This window comes from Phodopus roborovskii, unplaced genomic scaffold (genome assembly GCF_943737965.1).
Source record: "Phodopus roborovskii unplaced genomic scaffold, PHOROB, whole genome shotgun sequence".
NCBI lineage: Eukaryota > Metazoa > Chordata > Mammalia > Rodentia > Cricetidae > Phodopus > Phodopus roborovskii.
Genome location: NW_026126515.1, coordinates 2,895,527 through 2,920,816, shown reverse-complemented (window position 1 = coordinate 2,920,816; position 25,290 = coordinate 2,895,527). Strand labels below are relative to the sequence as shown.

At 46.1% G+C, this 25,290-nt stretch overlaps 1 protein-coding gene across 3 annotated transcripts in view; it reads right to left on the bottom strand.

The window, feature by feature from the left end:
• Smoc1 (SPARC related modular calcium binding 1) overlaps positions 1-25,290 on the bottom strand; it is a 143,694-nt gene that overhangs the window by 25,563 nt on the left and 92,841 nt on the right. For 2 of the 3 annotated variants that reach the window (XM_051196240.1, XM_051196242.1), the window contains exons 4-7: positions 22,899-22,998; positions 20,837-20,884; positions 6,502-6,591; positions 4,424-4,504 (exon numbers count right to left, since the gene is read on the bottom strand). In XM_051196240.1, the coding sequence (XP_051052197.1) occupies positions 4,424-4,504; positions 6,502-6,591; positions 20,837-20,884; positions 22,899-22,998 (319 nt within the window). The remainder of the gene's footprint in view (positions 1-4,423; positions 4,505-6,501; positions 6,592-20,836; positions 20,885-22,898; positions 22,999-25,290) is intronic. The other variant, XM_051196241.1, reaches the window with a different exon arrangement.

Here is a 25,290-nt window from a genome sequence, read left to right as displayed (position 1 = left end):
GGTAGAAAAGCAATCTCAGCTATGACCAGTGGCCCAGAAGATGGCCTACAAGAAAAACATGCCCAAATGAGAAAGGGCAAGAATACTGTCAACTGGCCTATCTGTGACACATGCACATGCCTTGAGCACACACGGACATTCTCATGCAAGAAGAAATGGGAATCTTGTATCACTACAAAATGTTGAAGAAATGTGTTTCCACTTTGGGTCCCAAACTGTAGTTCTATCCCCAGGGAACAGAGGGACTATAAAATGCTTCATCTACAGCTACACACATGCTGGTCATGGAGGCAAGGGAGGAGAGGCTTTAAGATTTAACTCATGGGGTCCTTCTTGCAGTCCCTGATCACATCATGAAAGAGTTGGAGGAAAAACAAGAAGAAAGGAAATGAAAAGGCATGGTTGCAGAGACAAAACTAGAGGCTATGGGCACTAGCCTGGGCTCCCAGGGCAAACAGAACCCTGTTGCTACCCTAGAACGTTGCCATGGCACACAGAGCATGGTGGCCACATCCATGACCCCAGTTCCTGAGAGTCAGCAATTTCTCGGGAGATGAAGCACAGCATTTTGCCATATAGAAACAGAAAGTCAGAAATCATAAAGAGACAAAAAAGACATATACAGTATCTTCACATAGTCAGCTTAGACCCAGGCTAATTCTTGTTGTTTATCTTATCTTGTCACCTTCTATGAATAGAGATGGCTTGAGCGTATTTTAAATGCCAAGTATTTGAAGAAATGTCTGGATTTAAAAAAAAAAACCCTCAGCAGGAGTTCACATTTCCTTGAAAAAGCAGCAGAGGCCCTGGCTAGCACTGATCTAGGACACACTGCTCCCAAGGTCTAGGGTGTTCGCTGGCTAGGAACATCATCTTCCCAGATACAGAAAGGATTTCTGGAGCCACGGATGCCTGTGAAGTGAGATATGAGGGAGGTGGTCAGGGAAGAGGGGACCAGAAAGGCCCATCTGGATATGCTAAACTTGACAAGGACTCAAAAGGCCACGGCAGCCATGTGGACACACGGCAGAGCTTTCCAGAAAGAGCCAGAACCTCCAGGAGGAGAGAAGGACTGGATATGCCTGCAGGAGTGTGTGTCATGTTATTGCACAACTTCAGGCGCCCAGTGGAACCTTTCCAACATCAACAGTCCCCAGGCCAGAAAACAAACCTGGCGTCACAGGGTCTGAGTGTGAAAAAAGGATGTGTGGGGTGTAAAAGAAGCTGGAATTGCCCTTTTCCCCCTTCTTCTTCTTCTGGGAGAAGACTGGGAAGATGAGCTCTCACCCAGGCACACTTCACAGTCTGACTCCAACCTCCCCAGGCATGTGGTCGAAGCTCATCTGAGCCCAGGATCTTCTGTTAAACTCTAATGAAAAAATGACCTCGGGTGTTTAACGCTAAGGCCCCAGTCCTCACTAAGAGCCAATGGACCAGACAAAAGTTCTCATCAAAGGGTATCTGACTCATCATTAATGAAATGTGCCAACATGCGAGGATAGGTAGCATAATGCAAAATGGCACTCCACCAAAGCAACTTCCTTCACTTTGTTGTGTTTTTAAATCATTTATGGTAAACCTAAGGGCCAGACTTACAAGTCTAAAACTGAAGCCTCACAAAAATCCTCAAGGGCAATAACTTTGCTTTATACATAAGGAAAACAAGACTAGGAAAAGTTGGTTGGCTTTCCAAGGCAAGGAAAGCCAGTCCAGGAAACCAGATCTACATGTCCATCTGATTCCAAAGCCCATGCTTTGACCAGTATGTGGCTCCTGTGTAAAAGATTTCCTACACCACTGCCTGAAAATCCAGACCTCATGATGCTTCCTTGGCAACCAGTTGTAATAGCATGCACCAGAACAGGATGATAAAGCTTGAGAATGATCCATGTAAGATGAGTGGCCCCATGAGTTCCTGGGATGGTACAGGCTTATCTGGAACATCACAGAGCCTCTCAGGAGCCACAGCTCCTACTTCTGCTTGCTCTATGAAGGGGCCTAAAAAAGTTGAGGGAGACAAACAACTGTGTGCATGTACCTCCCACTAAAATGCCATATTCAACTGTACATACCAGGGGCCAGAACATTTTCTCTGTGGGAGATCATAAAGTAAATATCTTGAGCTTTATAGTTCATACAGGCTCTGTGACAGCTATTCAAGCCTTTCGGCTAGGGTGAAAATGGTCATGTCCCAATAAAACTTTATTTGCAAAACCAGCCAGGTGGCCAATTGTTATCTGCTAAATACTCTTGTGGAACCATGTCTTTTATACCTGATTCCATCAATAACCCTGACAATTATCAGTCAGTATGACCAGGTGCTAATGACAGGGAATATTCTAGCCTGTTAAATGATTACTAAAACAAAAGCCTAATAAGTTCCTTGATGTGTTTCCTCTAAAGAACAATTAGCTCTTCTGCAACTATCCTGTCCTATATACTAACCTTATAGAGTCAAAAACTGTGGAAAATAAAGGTGGCTGGATCACTACAAGAGGAAGATAGTTGTACTTGCTAGAAACAATTTCTCAGGATGACCCTATGATCATGCAATAGAAAACTACATAAAGCAGTAGGGGTGGGAATCAGAATTTGACCCCATCACTTTATTACACTCAGAGAATAGACTTGAAAAGACACATGTCACTGGCTTCCTCCAGTCTAAGCACTGTAAGTGATTAAGTATGGTGGTATACATCTATAATCCTAGCATTCAGGAAGTTGAGGTAAGAAGACTGGAAGCCCCAGGCTACCCTGGGTTATATACCATGGCACTAGCCCAAACATCAAGAGCTGCAGATACAGATCAGTAGTAGAATGTCTGTCTATAGAACATACACAGGTTTAAAGTGTGCATACCACCACAAATAAAACTCAAATCATTGTTACCACCAATGTTGATAACAATAAATGCATAACCTAATAATTATTCATCTAGCCAAACATCAGTCAAGAAACAAACAGAAATTAACTTAGTGACCTTTTAAGAAACAGACTATGATTCCATCCTATAGGTAAGAACTGAGGCCCAGGGAAATTATTTGACTAAAGTCACTCACTGTGTGTTACACCTGGATTTTGCTGATTCCAAAGCCTGAGCTTTAACTGCTGTACTATTCTACCATACTCTAGTCCAAGGCAGATCACATGGCTTCCTTTACATACCATCCCTTACTTCCAGCATATCAAATAGTAGGAAACACTGACCAGCCCAAGCCATACAGAAGCCCACCATTATTGCGGTAAATAAGGATCAGGATAAACACACCATTCACTTCTTTGTCTCATTCCCTGAACTCTAGCCCCCATACTGCCACCTATAATACAGAGCTGGTACAGGAGTAAAATAGAGAAGCCAATGACAACACACACACGTGCGCGCGCGCGCAGAGAGAGAGAGAGAGAGAGAGAGAGAGAGAGAGAGAGAGAGAGAGAGATGAATGGTCACATAAAACCCTGCCTGTCCATTCAAAGGCAGGAATTCTTTGCTCGTAGTCCTTGACACTAATAAAGGAAGGATATGGCTAAATTAAACTCAGCCAACAACAATGCTATGCTAACTGCTAGTTCTCATAATGATGCCTTCAGTGAAAGAATGATGCTCCCAGACAATAACACTGCTCTGGTTTGCCACCACATTTTCTGATGGTGAATATTTAGTCTTTACTGATGGCCAGTGAACTCAGTTGGGTCTGATCTTTGTTGGTGGCAAATAATGTTTCAAGTCAATACTATGAATGTGATCCCTCTTCAAAATTCATCACCTTTCTTCCAAATCAGTGCCAAAACCCGACCATTCCCAAGACTTCAAAAGATCAAAACAGGAAGGACATGACTGTAAGCAGTGTGAAAGCCTCAAAACAGTGGAATTAAGTCTGTTGGAGCTTGAAGTTCAACTTCTGGATGCCCAGTCTCTTCTTTCAAGTTCTCCTGTATGGCATTTAGAAAGTCAATCAAGATATTATGACGTTTTGACAAAGTTTGCCATCCAAACAGATCAACTATTCATCAAAGTTCATCCTGACTATGATAAAAGAAGAAAATAAAAACTAGAAGGGACTATCTCATCAGGTCTCCTTATTTTCTAGCTGGAGAAAATGAAGAGGATATTAAATGACTTGCCCCAAACCACACTGTGAAGCTAGGCAGAGTGGAGTGGCACACCAGTCCTCAGGGCCTGAGGTGGAAGAATCAGCTTGGACTAAAGAATGAGACTCTGTCTTTAAAAAGGAGTCAGAGGAGGAGGAGGAAGAGAAGAGAGATGGGGAAGAGAGGAGACAGGGGAAGGGAAGGCAGACGAGAGAGAGAGAACAGGAAGGAAACAGACAAAAGAAAACAACCCCACACGATGAGCAGTCATGGAACTATGGGGCACCCATGACAGAAAGTTGAATACATACATAATCCAAGGAAGATTGTTTACCTGAATTTCTTACGTTGGTGTTATTCAATTTGGAGTCTTTGATTACCAAGTGCTTAATCCATAGGGTAGGAGCTGTGATTTCTAGAAAAGAGAGAGAGAAAGAGAATGTTGTGCATATGTGGGCAAAGAAAAATAAGAAGTCAGTCACATGGAGTATAACCCAGACTTGTAATAAGCTCTTTAGAGGACTACACATCAAAGCTTCAGCTATCTCCCTGTTGGCATATTGACCTCATCTCAGTGCCAACACACTCTCTCTTCCTTGTGGCGGAAGTGATTCTCCACACCAGCTTTTAAGGGACAACCAGGGCTTCCTGTGCTGGGACACAGAGTAGTCAGAATCCAGAGGCACCAAGCCACTCCATCAAGGAATAAAAATATTATCCCAGGAGGTGAGGAACACGGGCCAAGCCAAGTCCCTCTCAGCCGCTTCCCTAGGAGAAGATTTAAAGGGGATAAATCAACAAACGAATGCCAAACACACCGCAGAGACCATTTTAGAGGAAACAGCTGAAGCACAACAGATTTGGCCTGCTGAGTTTCTGCTCTGTGTGGGGAATAAGGAATGAATCCGACACATCTCCAGCCCCTTCTCCCAGTCAAGCTGAACACATGCCAAACACCTTCATCTAGGGCACCCCAGGGTGCCTTCAGGCTCTCAGTACCAGAGTCACCAAGCAGACTGAGGTTGTGGGAATCCTGTGGGATCACTCTGAACATACCATGCAGCAACCAGATCTCCAATGACAACAGCAAGATGGTCTCCCCAGATGTGAACATCTCCATCCTCCACCTGACCCCCTAGGACTCAGGTTTTCTAATGACAAAGGGGATGTTTGTAGATTCTTATTTCACCATTCAGTTCTCACTGAGCTGAGCCTCACTTGGATCATCCCTAGCCATAGTGCCATGGCATGATTTTGCTTTTTTTTCCTCTATTCCACTATCTCATGATCCAGACACACTCAGCTGAGCACCACTAAAATCTTGTATACTGAATACTTGTATACTAAAATGTTGTTTACTGAAAGCTGAACTTCATTGTCACACTTTCTGAAAACCTTATTCTGCCAAACGTCCTGTTCCTGTTCACAGGAATCTGGAGTGCTGGGTAAAGTCCCTGCAGAACAGAAGCCCCCAGGGTTCTCCACCTTGAACAGGTGCCAAGTTTCTGAACCCCAGATCTGCCAATCCACTGTCCTTGCCTCCAGGGATTCCTAGCCTTTATTTGATCACCATCCACTATTGCCCTTGACTTAGGATGTTTCTCCCAAATGTTTTAATTCAACTCCCCAAAGCCCTATGTCCCAGCACAGCCATCCCCACTTGCCAGTCTCTTTCTACTTCCCTAATGGTGGCCCATACCCATCACCTTTCCCTCCTTGTTCCTGGCCAATCCTTGCTGGAATACCCAGATCCCTTCCTTCTTCTTGCAGAATCCAGCTCAAGTCCCTTATCTTCCCAACTCGTCCCAGAACAATGCCAACCCTCTCTCCCATAAGCATATATTACGATGATAGGACCAGGACCTAGAACTTAGTTCATGAAGCTCTCTAGGGGTTGCAGTGAGAAGAAGACTAGCAGTCACAAACTTCCTTCTCATCCCCCACCGCCCACACACACCCCAGCAACCCTGCACCACTCTAGACACAGAGTGGGCAGTTTTAAGTGCTGAGTCACATGCTGCTGAAAATTGATGGCCTTCACCAGCCTTTCTCACCATGACTCCCTGGTGGGGCTGTCTAAACCATGTTTTTGCTGGACAATGGGTTACAGGCAGGAAGCCTGGGAAGAACAGAGGATCATTCCAGAAGAAGAGAGTTCCACTAGTCACTTGGAGGCTTCACATTTTTTTAAAAGGTGGGGACAAACTAGCTTGTGCTGGGAAAAAAAATTGAAATTAAAAAAGAAAAAAAAAAATAATGGAACCTAAACAAACACATAAAGCTAATGTCCTGCCCAATTCTGACATTAAAAAAGAAAAAACAATGAAGCTTAGACAAACATATAAAGCTATTATCTTGCCCAATTCTGAACATGCGTGGAGAGTAAGAGAGGACAGTAAAATGGTGGCTTACCATCTCCATCGAACACAGGCTGGGTCTCCATCGTAGGTGTGGGCTTAGAGCCGTCATCTGAATTGAGGGTTAAAAAGAAACGAAAAGAGACTACCATTATTGAGGTAAATACTATCTACTCTCCAGAACTGTTGAATGATTGGGGTTTGTACAAGGCCAGAGAAAAAGGAAGAAGCCGGAAGAAGCAGAAGCGGGGTTAGGAAGAACAACCAGAGAGAGACACAAGAAAGCAAATCCATGTGTGTGTGTGCTCATCGCAGGGGCTCATGGGGAGCTAGGACTCAGCGCAATGGAGGCTCCATTCTCATAGATCTGAGGATTCTGGAGGACTCTTCCAGCCGACCACACCCCACAAAAGAGTAGGGTGGGAAGCCTCTCCCCCAGCAGCCCCGAGCTTTGTCTAGGTAGGTTAACACAGGCAGCCCGTAGAATGAAAGCCTGGCGACTCCCCTTCAATTCCCATCCTCCAGTTCAAGGTAAGCAGTTTAGAACCTTTTCCTAATGGCCCTGGTTTAAAAGCTTAGACCAGGGTGTTACTTCCTTCCACAGTCCCAGCTGCCTCTCCATCCTTGCCTTGAATAGAGGACTCGCAAAGCACTGCTCTCTCCCACACACCGGAGAGAATCAAAAGCATCCCACTGAACTTTCACACTGAAATTCCCAGCAGCAGGTTGGTGAACCGGACGGGGAACAACACGGGAAATTGCTGAGATCACCCAGGCCTCACTGTGACATTCCTATTGCGGATGATGGGAGCAGGGTGCTCCTAGGAGCAAAGTCCCAGTGCTTATCACTCAGTACCTTTGGCAGCTCTTTCTGCAGAGCAAGGGTCTCCATGTGTCAGGAGTTAGCAGAGACTTTGTTTATTTACCTGCCAGGACTCTGCTTTTATCAAGGCCCCCAGACCCTCAGCTTAGAGAAGTGTTTTGCAACCATTTTCATTATTGCCTATTGAAGGAATATTTTTAGACCATTTTCTCCAGTCACTTCCCAAGAAAAATGTCAGTGGATAACAGACTATATGTGTAAAAAGAGTATGTGTTTCTTGGTCCCCAAGAAGCCACTATTCCACCCCCCTGAGTAAAGGAGGAAGGGGTTATCTTTATCTTCAGAATAGTTTAGAGATTTTTCTTTGTTTTCTCCCTCAGTAAGAGGAGAAAGGTTGGGAGTTATTGTTTCAGCCAGTTTGATGATTACACCATGCTCTCCTCCCAAGACCCCCTAGAGATCATTTAGAATGGAACACTATGTTCCCTGGGCATTCACTATTTATAGAAAAGCCTTGCTCTCAGATTATCCATGAAACACCGATCAGACCATCAATAATAACAGTGCTCCACCCACCATCTGGAACTCTGGTGCCTTCCCTGATCTCCCTGCATCTTATCAGAGGAAGGAAAGAGAGCAATTCGGATCTCTTGCTGGTGTCAACCCTTGGAGACCCACACCCTCTGGAGAGGCTGAGGCCAGGGCTCCGACATTGCTGGGACACCTGACCCTGGTGCGACTGTCACATGCTGACGCCATGACCCAACTCTCACTAGGGCCAAAGCAATCCCGGGACTATCTGACAACCACCCCCCAAAATGAGACAGAGCAGAAAGCGAGGCTTCAGTACACTGCACTGGATATCTTATTTGCCCCAAACTGAATCCCCTAATGGGTATCTTTTGATGGTAAACTGTGTGAGCTGGATCTGGAAGTCACTGAGGGAGAATAAACACCAAACAGAGCCACACGATGTCATTTTTTTTTTTTTTTTTTATAAATAGCACCACTTCCCCCGACTCTATTAACACCTTTTCCCATTGAATTCAACAAGTCACTGAATGGAGTCCCCTGGCAGCTGCAGTGCACACTTGTCTGTTCACTTGTGCCGGATGCGGAGTGGAGCGTGATAGTTCAGCACAGTGCACTCAGACCCCTCCTCTCGGATTGGCTTCACTTTAGGAGCCTCGAGGGCTGACAAAGGTCAGAAGTCAACAGCGAGAGTCCCACGTCCAACAGCTTATGTAATATTTCACATTTGATGTAGGCACTAAAATCTCTACATGAGAGCTACCTCTCTGTCTGGAGCACGACAACTAAAAATAGTCTGCCTCCTTCTCCTGGCATTCAGATGAAAGCCTGCATCTGGCCACCTGGTCTAGCCATCAGCAGAGGAGGTCTGCAGAGAGTAAGGAGGGTTTCCCAGGGAAGATCTACACATCCGCTGGCGGGGCACCTCAGACCTCGGTACAGAAGCCTACAGAGCTCGGCGCTGAGGCAGGGGGTTGAGTCTTCCTGCTGGATAGGGGCCGCTGAGGGTGAAGAGGTCCAGCGGCTCTGTGCAGGGAGGATGGAAAGCTTTATGGAGTGAGAAAAGTCAAGGTACCCTGTTGCCAGCAGCCACCTGTGAAATGCAGCACACCCCAAAGCCAGGAAGCAACGCCAAATCCAACAGAACCCTCCAACCATCATCTCCGGGCACCTGGGCACCTGGCTTCTGGCACACCAAATAAGCACACTTTTTTTTCAGTAAACATAGGTTCGAGGCTTGGGTCCAAGGTCCACAGCCGTTCTGCTTCCTGGCAATCCTTGGAGAAGTACCAGGCCGCACACTAGGTCCTGCATTGCTACTTGTGCCCTTGGCTTCCAAATCCCTAGTAGGGCCTCACATTGGCCCTAGTTTACATCCATGCGTTGCCAAACCTAAACCGCTCACTTTTGTCTGGGCAGCAATATCATCGGCAAACATGGAAGATGTCTGCCTACTAAGCTTCAGAACACTGGTACTCTGAGGGTGTGAATAATCCTAAAATACTGTTAAAGGAGCTACTCAAAACCATCTTATTTCAATTACTTACTTCTAACACTGGATTTATGAAATTAAGATTCTATCAAAGTTTTTTTAAATTAGATAAACCTTATAATTCAATAAGATAACAACTTTATTTCAAAACTTGGCAGGATATTTTAATAAACATTACACACACACACACACACACACACACCAAAGACACAGACATGAGCAATAAACACACTAATCATGTTCAATGTCATTCATCATTAGGAGGTACGAATTTACACAATTAAGGTACTTGCCTGTAATCCCAGCATTTGTAAAGCAGAGGCAGGAGAATTACCACACGTGCAAGGCCGGACTGTGATACATAGTGAATTTTGGACCGGTCAAGGCTACACTACAAGTTCCTGTCTCAAGCAAACAAACCAATAAACCCCACAAGTTATCACTAAGTACCCACAAGGATAGCTAAACTAGAAGACAAATAATAACAAGTGTTAGCAAGGATGTGGAGAAAATAGAACCCTGAGCTCACTGTTGGTGGAAATACACAACTGGACAGACACTTTGAAGAATAAATTTGGCAATTTCTTTAAAAATTAAATTCAGCTCCCAAATCCCACTTCTAGAAATTTATGAAAGAGAAATGTTCTAGGAAAGACATGTATACAATTGTAGCAGCATTACTCAGATATAGAAAATATAGAAGCTTCTAATTTGGATTTCTTTGTTTGGAGAGGAAGGCACATGTATACCATGGACATGTCCATTCCATGGACAGGAAGTCTGTTCTCTCCTTCTACCATGTGAGTTCAAGGACTGAACTTGGGTTGTAGATTTGGTGGCAAGCCTCTTTATTCACTGAGCCATCTCACTGACTCAAAAAGCCTCATATGTCTATCAACATATATATAATATGCCACTATAAAGGAATACTATTCAGCCATTGAGAGGAATAACTAAAACATGAAAATATACACCTGATGACCTTCAAAAACATAATAAATGGGAAATGAGAACACAGATTTACAAAAGTAGATGCCTTGAGAAGGTAAGCAGCTCCGTGGACATGCTCACTCTGGGGCTGGAAAAAGGTAAAGCTATAAATAAGCTAAATGTTCGACAGGGAAGTGATGGAAATTGTCTCTGGTAATAGTGACTCTAGGAAATTGCTAAATTCATTGGATTTTACATTTAGAATGAGCAGGGTGCTTGTTGTTTGTTTGTCTGGCAAGTTACATTTCAATTAAAGCTCTTTGAGCCAAAATGAGAGAGTACCAGAGTTGCTAGCGAAAAATGACCCAGTGGCAGCAGCTAGTTATTGGAGCAGTGGTTAAATTGGAAAGGGAGAGAACTCATCCATATATTTTAAAAGTATATCCAAATCTCAGTTTATTTGTGTGTCTGATCATTTCATGCATGGGGCTTATTCTGGGTGACTTTTTTGAACCTCAAATACTAAGACTTTATTTCTCTTTGATGTCAAAATACTCTTCCAGACTAAGGGAGAGAGAGAGAGAGAGAAAGAGGAGGATTTTCAAAATTTTTCTTATAGGGAGGGAGAAAATACAAATTTGAAAATAAAAATGAGCGAATATGGCAAATGGGAGAATTTCTCAAAGGTGACCTTAAGATGAGCAATCACACTCCCATTATCATATTTTGCAATGCTTGGTTTCTGGCAGGTGGCTTCCCTCCTCCCATCAGTGCCATCAGCCAGGGAGGAGGAAGGCATCAGGCAGATGAAAGGGGAAGTGAGTTTCAGGGTGAGCCAGGATGCAGAGCTAGTGAGCAGCTTTGGAAACTGCCTCAGCCCCAGAGCCCCTGCAATTGGCTTTCCAAGGTTGCCCAGCCCCCACTCATGCCTCGTCCTTGCAGGTGCAGCCCCTGCATGGGCTCTGGCTCTGGGAGCCTATAAAGACAGTGTGTGTGTGTGTGTGTGTGTGTGTGTGTGTGTGTGTGTGTGTGTGTGTGAGCACAATTCCTTCCCTGCCAGAAGGCCTGGCCCATGCACAGACAGCTGGAAGTCACTTCGACCCCCGATGACACTGTTCAAAGCCTTCTCTGTTTGGCTTTTTGATTTCTGATTGACATTCACTGTCGAGGGGAGATAAAATGCTGAGCTGGAGACAATGTTGATCCGCTCTGACTATTCTCCAGGAAAGACTTTTCAGAATAACAAACAAAACAAAATAAAAACCCCAAAACATTGGTGTGCTTAAGGGACTGAATAGAGCTCAAGGGATCCAGGGAGGCAGGGCTGGCCCTTTGAAGGGCTGGCAAGTCCATTGAGGAGTTAATTGTCTGGGTGTACAATGCGTTTATTCTGACCACATACAAAGAGCTTTCTTTTCCAGGTCCTTCAAAAGCAAGTGTGTCAAAGGGGCCAGAGGAGGAATCTGTATTAATGGCATCTCTTGGGGTTTCCCGGAGGTGGAGTGTTGAGCAATGAGAAAAAACCCAGCAACTTGCACACCCTAACCTGACATTTGAAAGATCCTCAATAAGCCCAAGTTCCCTTGAACTCATCTCAAACCACGTCAACTATGTGACCCTCCTTTATTTTCTTTGACGACACCACTGTCTATCTCTTGTGGGAATAAACTAAAGCCTGTTTATAACTGAAGTTCTTGCTTTTGAAGACACCAAATTTATGTGATTCAAGGTCCCGTGCGGAAGTAAAGGTGACTCCTTCAGGCATCCTGTTTACAGAAGTCTCTTAGGGAGCTGACCTGGATCACACCAAGAAGATGGAGTGCTGGCAAGACTCACCATCTCCTGAGATGCACGGTCCCTGGTTAATGAGGCTCTTAAGTTGGCTGAAAGTTGTCCCTGTGCCCAGGAAAGTGGAACACATCTGGGCACTTCAAGGTTGATTGAAAGTGAGAGGTCTGTTGTACAACTGTTTCTATCCACCTGAACACTTCCTCTTCAACCTAAGAACAAGCTTAAAGCTGGCTCTGCAAGCATTTCCCCCGAGTCCTCAAGTCAGGCATCCCTCTGAATAAGGACAGAAACCTGAGGCTAGCTAGGAATGCAGAGGAGGGACAGACAAAAAGGAAGAAAAGGAGGTTGGAGAAAAGAGAAGGACAGGAAGGAGCACAGCAGGTTGCTGCTATAACACATGACTTGGTCGAAGACTAGATTCACAGGGATCTCTGAACTAACTTTTTAAAAAAAAAAACTTTTCATTGTGAAAGGATGTGCTTAAGTTTATACAAATACAATGTCATATCCCACTTCCTGTGAGGAACTTTAACACAGACTTGTATCACAAAGCCCTAAGTTTGGCCCTAAGCACTAAGCCAAGTCTGTTTGTGTACACCTGTAATCCTAGAATTTGAGAGGAAGAGGCAGGAAGATCACAAGTTCAAAGCTAGCCTGGGATACACAAGGGAGGTCTGCAACCTAAGCCCCTCGTAGATACTAAAGGATGGCTGTAATTATATAGATGCGAAATTATAGCACAAAATCCAAAAGCTGATACTGGTATCGTCCATCCTTATCCAGAGCCCAGTAGTTTCTTTGTGCACCTGTTTGTGTGTGCGCAGCTCTGACACATTTTATTGAGTCACACAGAACTATCTCATCACCTCAGAGACTACCACGGGCTCCCTCTTTACAATCATGCTTCCTCTCCTCCACACCTGGTAACACCTTGCTTGTTCTCCACCTCTATAATCTTGTCATTTCTAGAATATGTAGAAATGGAATTGTGCTTTTGAACTTGGCTTTGTGTGAATGCGAGCGTGCACATGCATACACTTTGTGTAACAGCCTTGAGACCTTTCCAAGTTGAGGTTACATATACTGCTGAGTATCATCTGTGGTACAGATTCGACATGGCTCCTTTCTCCTCCTGAAGGACATTTGGTTCGTCTCATTTTAACATTATAGATGAAACGGCTATGTATTAAATATGAGTGATTTTTGTGGATACTTAAGATCTTAAGGATCTTTTTATTTCCTTAAAATAATTGTTCATAAATATAATTGATAAAGTAGAGTTAAATATATGCTTAATATGCTTAGTTTTTTTTTTTCTCTCTCTCTTACAGAAACTTCCAGTCAGGCATGGTGGCTCATGCCTCTAATCCCAGCACTTGGAAGGCTGAAGCCATAGACTCATGAGTTAAAGATCGAGCCTGAGATACATAGCTAAGCTGTATCAAGTGAACGAAGGAAAGAAGGAAGAGGGGGCACAGGGGAGATGGGAGAGGGAGAGGACCATCGTGGCTATTCCCTTTAAATCCTCACCAGCAATGTCACCTCACCAACGCTTACAATGAGGGCCATTTTCAACCCTTCTAATCATGTCAGCTCACCACAGTCTTCATTCTCATCTCCTATACTCTCTTGCATAACCTCTTTGCCTCTGTAGGTCTGTGCATATAGCCTGTCCACTTGTTAACTGAAAGTCTTCTAACTGAGGAGTTTACAGAGCTGTTTACGTGTGCTCAACACAAGGCATTGAGATTTGCAAATATTTCCTCACATTGTGAATGGTAAAAGTTTTTCACAGGAATTCTTCTTCTCCTCCTCCTTCGCCTCCTCCTCCTTCTTATTTTACATATCGATCCCAGTTCCCTCTCTCTCTCCCTCTCCCTCTCTCCCTCCCTCTCATGCCCCCCCACCCTCCCATCCCATTCCCCCCCACACTCCACAGGGAGGGTGATGCCTTCCAGGAGGGGTCAACAAAATCTGTCAAGTCATTTGGAGTAGGGTCTAGATCCTTCCTCCTGCCTCTAGGTTAAAGGAGTATCCCTCCATGGGGAATGTGCTCCCAAAGTCCTTTCATGCACCAGGGATACATCCTGGTTCCACTGTCAGAGGTCCCTTAGACTGCCCAGGCCTTCTAACTGAGACCTGTGTTCAGGGGGCTTCCAATGCTGGATTCCCAGCTATCAGTCTGGGGGCTGTTAGCTCCTTCTTGTTCAGGTCAGTTGTCTCTGTGGGTTTCTGTAACCTGGTCTTGTCCTCCCTCTCTGCATCTGGATTCCAGTTCAGCTCAGTGTTTAGCTGTGGGTGTCTGCTCCTGTTTCCATCATCTACTAGATGAGGGCTCTATGATGGTGGATAAGTTAGTCATCAATCTCATTATCAGGGAAAGGCATTTATGGTAGCCTTTCCACTGTTGCTCAAATTGTTAGTTGGGGTCAGTCTTGTAGATCTCTGGACATTTCTCTAGAGCCAGTTTTCTCTTCAAACCTATAATGGCCCCCTCTTTTATGCCCCCCTCTCTGTCTCTCTCTCTGTCTCTCTCTCTGTCTCTCTCTCTGTCTCTCTCTCTCTCTCTCTCTCTCTCTCTCTCTCTCTCTCTCTCTGTCTCATCTATTCCTCCCCTGACTCAATCTTCCTAATCCCATGTGCTTTCTTCTCCTCTCCTTCTCTCTTTCCTAGCTCCCTCTCCACTCACTGCCTCACGGGGACTCTTTTTAAAAGTTGTAACAGCTTTACTTTCTAAGGTGCAGATTATGACCCACTATGAATTAATATGTTTTATAAAGCATACCATTTAGGCTGAGGTTTTAAGAATTTTCTGGTTATTTTTCTGTTTTCTTACTTTTATTATTTTTAATTAGGCATCTGTGTGTGTGCCTGTGTCAGACAGGTATCCACAGAGGCCAGTGAGCAGTGTCTGATCGGCTAGATTAGAGTTATGGGTGTTATGGGGTGTCTGAGGTGGGTGCTGGGAACTGAACTCAGGTCCTCTGGGAGAGCAGCAAGCAGTCTTCATTGTTGGACCATATCTCCAGCCCCCTGTTTTTCTACAGTGTGGATGCAAATTGCTACAGTATCTTTGGCTGGGTGGCCTGTACTTCCTGCCCTGAATTGCCTTTGTCTATCAGACATCTATTCCGGGGTAGGTGTTTGTTTCTGTGTTCTCTATTTTCCATTGACTTAGGTGGATCTCTCCTTCCACCAACACTACGCTGTCTTAATTGTCACAACTTTTTGTCTTAAAAAGATAAAAACTATTTTGCCCATCTTTTCTTTTTTCTTTTAAAAGTGATTTAACTGCTCTGACCTATCTCCTTTGTACAGAAATTTGATGATAAGCAGTCCTGAATCTCATCTCTAACCTCCTGCAGGTACAAAGTCAGCTAAGTGAGACCTGGGAACGACAGTTCATTCACCTCCCCTGCAGGAGCTGTGTGGCCCTCAGAACTGGGGCTAAGGAATAAGAAATGGCCCCTGAGACACATCCAAGCACACAGTCTCATTCCTGGCTGTCTTTGAGGTGGTACTCTCAACTTTAAACTTAACTCAGGAACAATGAGCACACAAGCTTATTTCCACTGGCCTGCGTTCTCTCACCTGGACTGCAGAGGCTCTGGGGAGAATCAGCCGAAGGGTGCAAGAACTTGTGGATGGTCTAGACTCATCCTGGGCTGTCCCCTCAGAGGCTTTCCTCTGAGGCTCTGAAAAAAACAGCTATCATAACCAGAGCTGTTTGGAGGGGCCACCCACATGCCCTTACCTGAAGAAGTAACACGTTCTAAGTAAGAACCTAGAAACTGTTGTTCCCTTGGAGGTCCATGTTCATCTGAAGAATGCCTCCATCACAAAAGGCTGAAGACCTAATGGTCCTGATGTGGATAAGTCTCACAGAGCGAGGCAAGGATTCTTAACATCTTTACTCACGACTATAGCCTCGGAGGCTATAACAAACATGAGCCTTGCAAGCTCCGAATAAACATTTAACCAATGTATAAAGCATAAATTTCAACAGTTACTAATATCACCAAGGCCTAAAATTTGATTATGAAGCCCTTCCGTATCCCTAAGTCCTGTTTTCTTTCCAGTGCTTGGAGATGCGCTATGACAGGGTTGAGACTTAGTCTAGTAATGCTCACACACAGCCATCTGGAGCAAGGGATGAGCTATGGGACAAGAGATTAGACCAGGGCCAACTTTAGAAAGGAGACAGACGTTGTATGTGCATGGTCATTCATGCTCACTTGTGCACACCATCTGAAACTGAACTCTGTGAAGCTGGTGTCTAATATGCCCAGCTCTGCGAAGGTAACATAGAACACAGAACACAGCAGCACCATGCAAACAGAGAGCCAAGAGCTGCTTCCCCTGCTTTGGAGATGAGGAGGCATAGTTCTGTTCAGCAGAAGGGTATTAGAATGGGGGTAGGCAGAGCATCTGTGTCCACTCAGATGCAATACAGGTTAAAATCATATGCACAAGGATGATGCTCCATCTGTAGAACAGCCAACCTGGCACACCTCAGCCAGGCTCAGGACATTGGATCACACCTTCTGCAGGAATGCTTACCACCCTTGACCCCAATTGTGAGGCCAAGGTTGGAGGCTGTATGATCCCTTTCACCTAGAATACTTACCACCTATCACCCCTGTCCTAAATCAGCCATCAGTATGTTCTAATCCACCTCTTGAGGGTCCCAGGTCCCAGGATGGCACCAGTCTGCAGACCAGACCCCACAAGAGCATCTAAAAATAGAGACATACACAGAGACCTTGGGAAATAAATGTGACTCACTCTTTACTCGAGGCATACACTGTGGAGTAGCCAGTAAGTGATTAAAAAGAAAACTCTGCTAATTAAAAGTGAGGTGGGCTTTAGGAGCTCTACCCTGTTCTGAAACTGGCTTGACAAATACAGAAGTCCCCAAAGGCAAACTGAAGCAGAGAATCTTCATGGTTTTGTTTCTTTCTCGCGTTCTTTAAACAGTGAACTTCCAGACCTCTTACAAGAAACTGAGAACATTCAGGAAGCTTTCTCTGATGGCCTTCGGTTTTCGTTTTCTGTTTGTCACAGCATCAACCCCAAGGACTATGTGATGCTGAGCCTTCTGGGGGGACACTCCTAAGAACCACTAGAAACCACCATGCACATGTTGTCTGGAGACCTGCCATCCACCATTCTTTACCACTCGCCAGTCCCCTCTGAGAAGCTCATCCTGGGACCTCACAGGTAGCGTAGTCCTGTAGCTCCCATGTATTACCTGCAAGCTCACCTAGAGCCCTTCCCATCTCAGCCCCCAAAGAGACAGGTCAGGAAAGCCCATGGGCTTCGATGCAGGCTGCTCCAGATCAGTCAAAGGCCAGGAAACACAGCCTGCTTCCCAGCCATGGATCCTTGGAGTACATACACCACTGAGAACCCCAAACTAGTTCATCTCACAACCCCCACAGCCTTCAACTGTTTAAGCAGTAGAGCCTCAGAGCTAGAGGGACTGCCTGGGGTCTTCATCCTTTCTTCACGGGCATCCATAAAACACATGTGAGCACATATGTGCACCAACCCCCAGACACACACCCCACCCCCATCTGTCTTCAAGTACCAGGACCAGAGGAGAAGAGGAGGGGGCAGCAAGATGGGATTGCCCCCAGATCAATGGATATTTGAAACTCAAACACATGGCCCAGGACCTACACTGCATGTGTTAATTACCACACATGTGCCCATAAAGGAGTCGCTTAAATGCGAGGGGCACAAAGAACAGAGCAAAGAGAGGACATTCCAGGGGATTAAGTAAATAGTCTGAAGTTGTGACCCCCCCCCCCCGCACGTGCATCTGGGGAAGATAGCAGTGCCCCTCCCCCACTTCTTCCCTCGGGGCCCCACACCTGTGAGCCCAGGAACCACAGCAACCCAGACCCCCCAGCCTGGCCAAGCAGCAGCGGTGACCTGCTGCCGCCTGGCCTCCCTCCCTCCCTCACGCTATCTCTCTGGCCTTCCACCCCAGCTGCCTGCACCCTGCCTTTCTCCTCCTCTCCTTCCAAGGCCTAATTCCTGGCTGGCGACCAGACTCTGAGCAGTTGGTCGGTCGCACAATACGGCTTTTCATTCCTTCCAGGCAGAGAGAACTGATCCTTCCCAGCCCATCAGTGGGGCATATTCAATAAGGCCAGAGAGTTAGGGGAAGAGAGAGGCTGGGTCCCACCGCTGCCTTGCTCCTGCATCCCTCACACCCACAGACCTATGGGCACACCTCCTTTCCAACCACACTCCTTGCTCTCCCAGGGGCCAGGCCAAACATCATTTGGCTAGCAAGGCCCAACTCTAGAGAGATGCCTTCTGGGAGAAGGCACATGTGGGTATGAGCTCAGACAAGGGGCCTTTGTGTGGTCCCACCTGCTGCCCTGCAGAACGCATTCCATTCTTAAGTGAAGCTGAAAGAGGAACCTCTGCAGGTCGACACAGGATATTACAAATGCCCTCTCACACTCTGTCCCCATTCAAACGCTGGCTTCCTAGGCAGGTGTGACTTCAAGTGGCCTTTCCTACAGGTGGCCAAAGAAAAGAGGATCCTGTACCTAAACCGCTCCTCCAAGTGGAGGGAAAATGAGACCCCTGGGCAGAGTTCAGATCTCCAGGGGAGGCTGAGACCAAACACACACCACCCACCCTGCCACCCACCACTTGTCCTGTCCTTTGCCTCCACGGACCCCTGCAGGAGGAAGTGAGCCAGCCATCAGGACAAGGGATCAAAGAGCTGGGAGCTTACTTGACTTCTCCCTCTAAGGCAGCAATTCTCAGCCTGTGGGTCACAACCCCTTGGGGGGGGGGTCACAAATAAGATATCCTGTATATCAGATATTTAAATTATAATCTGTAACAGTAGCAAAATTACAGTCATGAAGTAGCAATGAAATGATTCTATGGTTGGGTTCACCACAACACGAGGGACTGTATGAAAGGGTGGCAGCATTAGGAAGTTTGAGAGCCACTGCCCTGGGGAGAGGCTTCATTCTTTGCATTACCCAGCAGGAGTCAGGCTCCTGATGAGTCAGGCTCCTGATCCCTCCTGGCTGACGCTGTCTGGTCTAAGGGGGCAAAGGCTGCTATCTACCGAAATGCCATCTGCAGTCCACCTGCCCTTGTCCACCTGGCTCAGTAGGAACCAGGGTGGCCATCCCTGTTACCCATGGGGTACAAGGCCACCCTTTGCTATCCAGAAAAGAATGCAAATCTCTCAGCCAGCCTTTCCAAACCCCGCCTTGTGCCGCCCCACCCCCACCCCACCTCTTTCTGATGGGAAGGATCAGTTCTGATGGGTGACATGACTGTTAGCAGGTTTTCTCTGCCAAGAGGCCCTCACACCTGGAAACAAAGGGGAGGCTCCTGAAGCATTTCATCCTGCGGAGTGGAATGAAAGCAGCCAAACCCTCCAGGCGCATGCCACCAAAAGTCCTGGTGACTTCGGGCCTCCACAGAGACACCTCTGCACCCCCCCCCCGCTCCCCCGTCCCCCCCCCCCCAGCCCGCTTTCCTTTCCCACCATAGCATTCCTTGTTGCATCCCCAGCTCTGGGAAGGACCTGGAAAGGTATGTGCTCCCTTCTTCCCACCTTTCTTCTTCAGGGGAAGACAAACCACCCACCTTTGGGCCCACTGTTTTAGTCGGTGATGATATCACCTTCCACTTCTTGGAGGCCCACATCTCAAGGCAACAGCTTCTCTGATCCTTAACTCCCACACTCTGTGCAGTGGCAGAAGCCTCCTCACCAGGGACTCTTATGAGTTTCAAGAACCTAAGTAGATGAGAAGCCTCAAATTCGGCCTGAGGCAGAGGGAAGCTTGGCCACACCTGCTCATGAGACAGAATGGATAGCCTGCTGCTTTCCAGGTCACCATGTGTGCTGTCCCTAGGCTTCCAAGACAGAAAGGATGGGCCGCATACTGCAGGGACCAGTTCTGCATGACGGATCCACTAAACAGCCCTCAGACAAATACTAGCTATATAAAATAGATGGACCATTTGTTAAAAGGAGGGGACAAAATTGTCATTAGAAGTTAAAAATAGAAAGCTTTACCCTCTCTACCACAGTCTCTCCCTCCCTCTGCCCCCTCTCTCTCCTTCCCATCCTCTCTTCCTTTCTCTCTCTCCCTCCCCCCCTCTTAATTTGCAATGGTAGTGTTTACATTGCTGTTTAGTGTTCTAGGTTTTTAAACAAAAGAATCAAAACCTTCAGCTTGCTATGGGAGGCAAATGGTAGCATCGCACAAACTATGTGATGCTTTGAAGGTGACAAGGCCTGACAGCAGACACTTTTCTGCCTCTGTGTACACACCTCTACCCTCTCTGTGTCAAAGCAACATGGTTGAGAATTTCAGAACAGCTGCACTGGCCGGATACCCATGAAGCCAGCCTGGCTTCAGAAGAGACTCTAGAACACTAGAACACACTCTCAAGGAAATGGCAGGGGAGGACACTCAGTTTACAAACAGGAGGGCCAAGGGCAAACATGAGTACTCTACCTTGATCCTCCTCTTTGCTGGGCATGTTGGTAGTTGTCCAACTGAACTCCCCAGAGAGCAGAAATCCACAGGGCCCACATAAGGGTCCCTACCCAACTCTGTGCCCCACACCCTCACTCCTTCCTCAGAAACAATGACAGCTGGGCCATCACCACTGTCTGGGTCATCCTAACCTCTAGCACTTCAGTGAGGAAACTGGAAATGTGAAGCGTATTTAGTTTTCACCCCAGGCTCCTGCTCTCTAAGCTAAGAAGCCCTGCTTACACTGGCTTTTGAAGCAAAACACTTGGACGAAGCATAAAACTCCACTCACCTTTTCTTCCTGAGTTACCCTGACTCAAGGGCTTGTCGGTGACTGGACCTTGGGTGAGAGAGGGAACAGAAGCACAACATTCAGATCGTACTGTGGTTGGTTTCCATCAAACACTTGGTAAAGCCTGATGTTATGAGCACATGGTCATGTATATATCTATTGTATACACACTGGGGATATTATATACAAAGTTAGTGTGCGCATGCATGTCAAGTGGGGTTTGTTTAACATCAATGTCACTGATAACCCAGACTGTTTTGAGATGAACTATGATTTCCAGGTTCCCTGGAACCAATCTTGACCAAGTTTTTATAAAATTCCACATCCATGTAACTCAAACATTCTGGTATCTGTCCCCCGCGTATATAACCCTGCACACCTCCTCTTCTCACAAGCTCTGTGCTCTGACCCACATCCAGTCACCAGGGCCAACTAAAAAGAACTCAATGATTGACATCCCTTGCTGGTCAGGACAGGAAATGGGTGATTTTCCATCTGCGCTAAGTAGAAAATTGTTGGCCCAATTGTACTGAATGGGCCAAACAGTCTGAGGCATGGAAACAATTTTCTAGACACAGCCTATTCTTCAAGGAGGGGGCAACCTGTATGCTGGCCAAACATTTGCCCTGTCTCCTCTGGGATTCCACATGCACCCATCATTCAGGCCTGCCTCTGTGACACCTGCATTCACCGGCATGTGCAGGGAAAAACCCAGTCCACAGAAAGACCTCTGTAGAACTCCTGCCCACAAGAGAAAACTGAGAATTCTGACTTTCCTAACCCACATTATACTCTTTCATCATATATTAGTTCTATGAGAATTCTGTTATCTTAGCCTGCACGGGGCTTGTGTCTGATGCATTTGTTTGCTTTAAATAAAGCCTTCCAGGTCATTTGCAAGAAGGGCCAAGTCCTGCCCCTCCTCACTCTAACCCAATTAAGGTTTCTAGTTTCTCTGTAAACCACAAATAAAGTAAACTTCCCTTTTAGCCTGTAAATTTTGATCCCTAACATACATTCTTACATACATTCTTATTACCCATGCCACTTACTTTCCTTTTTAAACAGAAGGGCCAGTTTCTTTTTTTTAAGAAAGCAAATTTTATTTTAAAATTTTAAAAATCAGTGAAAAGTTAATGCGGAATGAAGGCCTTTGGAACTAGGTTTTAGCATAATGTTTTATTCTTTGCTTGCATTTAGAATTGGGGATAAGTAAAGATGCAACCCCTATACACAGTGGATGGGTTGAAACTGGTTGTTTTGAAAGTTACTAATGAGAGGGAAACATTGGGCTCCTGTGAATCCATACACCACAATCCCACTAAACTGCCCTAACAGCAAACTGTAAGCTTACAAAGTTGGGAGTAGAAAACGTAATCTTTGTTAGGGATCCACCCAATGGATCATTATCAAACTTGTCTAATTATCAGAAAAGCTTCATAAAAACAAAGGATTTCGGGTCCATTCCAGATTTAGTACCTACTAGTCAGAATATTCAAAGAGAAGCTTTGACACTTGGAGTCTGTTTTGTCTCTCAGACACTGCAGATGACCAGCCAGACATACGACTCACTGTTAAAACAACCTTCCAGTTTTGTTCATTACAATATTCAAGGATGGCAAAGATGTGAGAGAGAAGCTAATACTCTCCTTGCCTGTGTCCATGACAGACATTACTAATCAATCACTGAAGCCATTGGTGCTGAACTCCTCCCATGCAACTTCAAAATCAATACCAATAATACACTTCAAGGCCCACTACAGGCAGCAAACAGCAACAAAATACTAGATGCATGCCATCTCAGGTCTAAGGGATTGTAGCCAATGCTTAGGGGAAGAGCACTGAACCAGAAACAAACTCAAAATAAATAAACATACACACAGTCACTGATGGACACTCTTTATGGAGCTGACTAGAGAGCAAGCACAGAGTGGAACCCTTCTGACCTGGGAAAGGACTTGTTTACCACACCAACCTTTTAAAGATTTGCCTGTAAGATTCAGAGCCCTACCAGCATTTTCCATCCAGCCCTTTCCATTCCTCCCACCCCTTCCTACGGTACCTGAACATACAGGAGTTTTATTCTGCACAGAAGAGCCACTGATGGGCTTCCCATCTGGGGTGACACACCAGCAGTACCCCGTGTAAGTATGGCACTGCACCTGTTCAGAGAAGTGGACAAGGAGGAAAATTGTAAGTCTCAGGTCTCATTCAATCACCCCCTCGAGCCTTTCCCAAGCATCCGCACACCAGAAAATCTCCTTCCACCCCCCCCCACTCCCACATCTGTCCCAGGACATCTATCTCACAGGTAGAACAGTCAGGCAGATCCAGCATCGATGTTGTGTTTGCTTTATGGCCCTTGTGTACAACCACAGCAATTACCTGCATCTTTCTTCTAACTCCAAAGACTTAAGATCTGACAGCCTATGGGGAAAGGTCCACTGTGATGCCTTACTCCAATACCTGTACTTTCCCCCAGAGCTAGCATATGCTCCCATCTAACTGTAAAACAGTCTGAGCAGAGAACCCATTTGGCAAGTATCTGTGGGAATGTCACCACTAGGGATTGACAAGGCCCTTCTTGAACAAGTAGAGACAAATCCTAAGTTTTTCTCATAAGCAACATAAGCCTGCCTTGTGAGAATGCAGCTCTCCTGAGACAAGGACAGAGCCCCCTTGTGCCTGCACGGTCTTCGGCTAGAAGCCCTGCTGCACCGCAGGGTGATCTTCAAGCCTGAGGGCCAGAGCTGGCTGTCTGGGAATGGTTAATTAAAGTGAGGCTTTCTTTTAATCTTCCAGAGTAGTTTCTTTCTCCTCCAGTAGCTGTTACCTTACCCACCTTCTCCCATCCTACCCACTGCCCTCTTCCCATCTGTTTTCTCTGCAGAGTCACTAAACACCTATCATGACAGATTGCCTTGTGTGAAAGTCCTCAATGATTTGCTTTTGTACTCAAGATAAAGACTAAACTCATCTCCATGATACTTACAGGTCCCTAACAATCTGTTCCTGCCCATCCTTCTGGTGTCATCTTTACACCCAAGGCCCCACAAACTCTCCACTTTGGCCACAACGAGCCCTTTGATGTTCCCAAACACAGCCTCGTTCTCTTGGTTCTGAGCCTTTGTTGGCCCCAACCACTCCGTTTCTCCACACCACCATCTCAGGCCACCTACTCCCAACCTTCTCCTAATCCCTTCATGATACACCTTCTCAAAGCCAGCCTCAGTTTCCCCAAACCCTTCCCCAAATTCAGAACCCTCCCCATGGCAAGCCAGTGAGCTTGAGCTGTTGTTCATCTGGCGGGTCCATCTTGCCGCTCTAGATGATAACTTCAAGGACTGCAAAGTAATTATTTCAGAGTCCCCAGAATCTAGTAGGAGGCTGACATCTATTCCAGGTGACTGATGGTTTGAGTGAAGGCATGGACTCCCATATTTCTTCCATTCTCGGTTTCCCATCATCTCTAAAATGCAACATCAATTTAGAAAGCCATACCGCATTAAGTGTATATCTCAATGACAAGATGTGTGCCAATTGCAAAGATATTAAAGTGTGGAAAAAAAAATGTGACACTTGGGATCAAGGACATATTGGAATTGGGGCCAGGCAGCAACTGCATACAAATTGAGCAGAGAGGAATAGAGAGAGAGAAAGGAGCAATCTGGCAGCCTGGGTGGGAGCCAGAAGTTACTGCTAGGGCAAAAAAGCTATGGAAAGTATTGCATTCCTGTGTGCATATCAAACACTATAATTTTACCCCCCAAAACAAGTTGTTTCATCCTGAGCCTGTCCACAGATACCAGGGTAGAATAAAATAGTCTCTTGTTCCTCCCATGGTTGCTGTCAAGTGGAGCACTTGCTCCCATCTCTGCAGGGACGCGGCCTAATGCACAGAAACCAAGCCACGCTGTGCTCCTTCTTCATCGTATAGCCTGGAGACACCAAGAAGCCACCCACATCAACATTCCAGGCTTGGTAGCACTACTTCCCAATGAGGTGAATGGTGACATAGAAAGAAATCAAGACAGGCCAGGGACTGAGTCCTAGTCTAGCCAGTTACAGATAAGGCACATTCCTAGTTCTTTGAGCCTCTTCCTTGTAATGTGGGTAATGACTATCTAAGCTGGTGAGGTAGTCTTACATCTGGCACGTGGTGAAGGCTGGTACGGAGTGGTCACACCAGCAATACCTGCCAGGTGTCTCGTCACAGGACAGACCTCCTCTAGTAACCTCCACAGGTGTGGGTGGAAAGTGCCTCTGGAAACTTGGCTTCACCTGAAGCTCACATAAGCCCTGCAGGGGAGGCTTCCTAGAGCTCATTCCTATCCAGGGGCAGCATTTAAATGGAACTAATGGGAACTGGCTGGCTGCTTTCTCCACTTTGGCCAATAGTCACCTCTGGGGAATTGTCCCAAGGGCTGAGATGCCAAGCTCACTCCTAAGCTCTG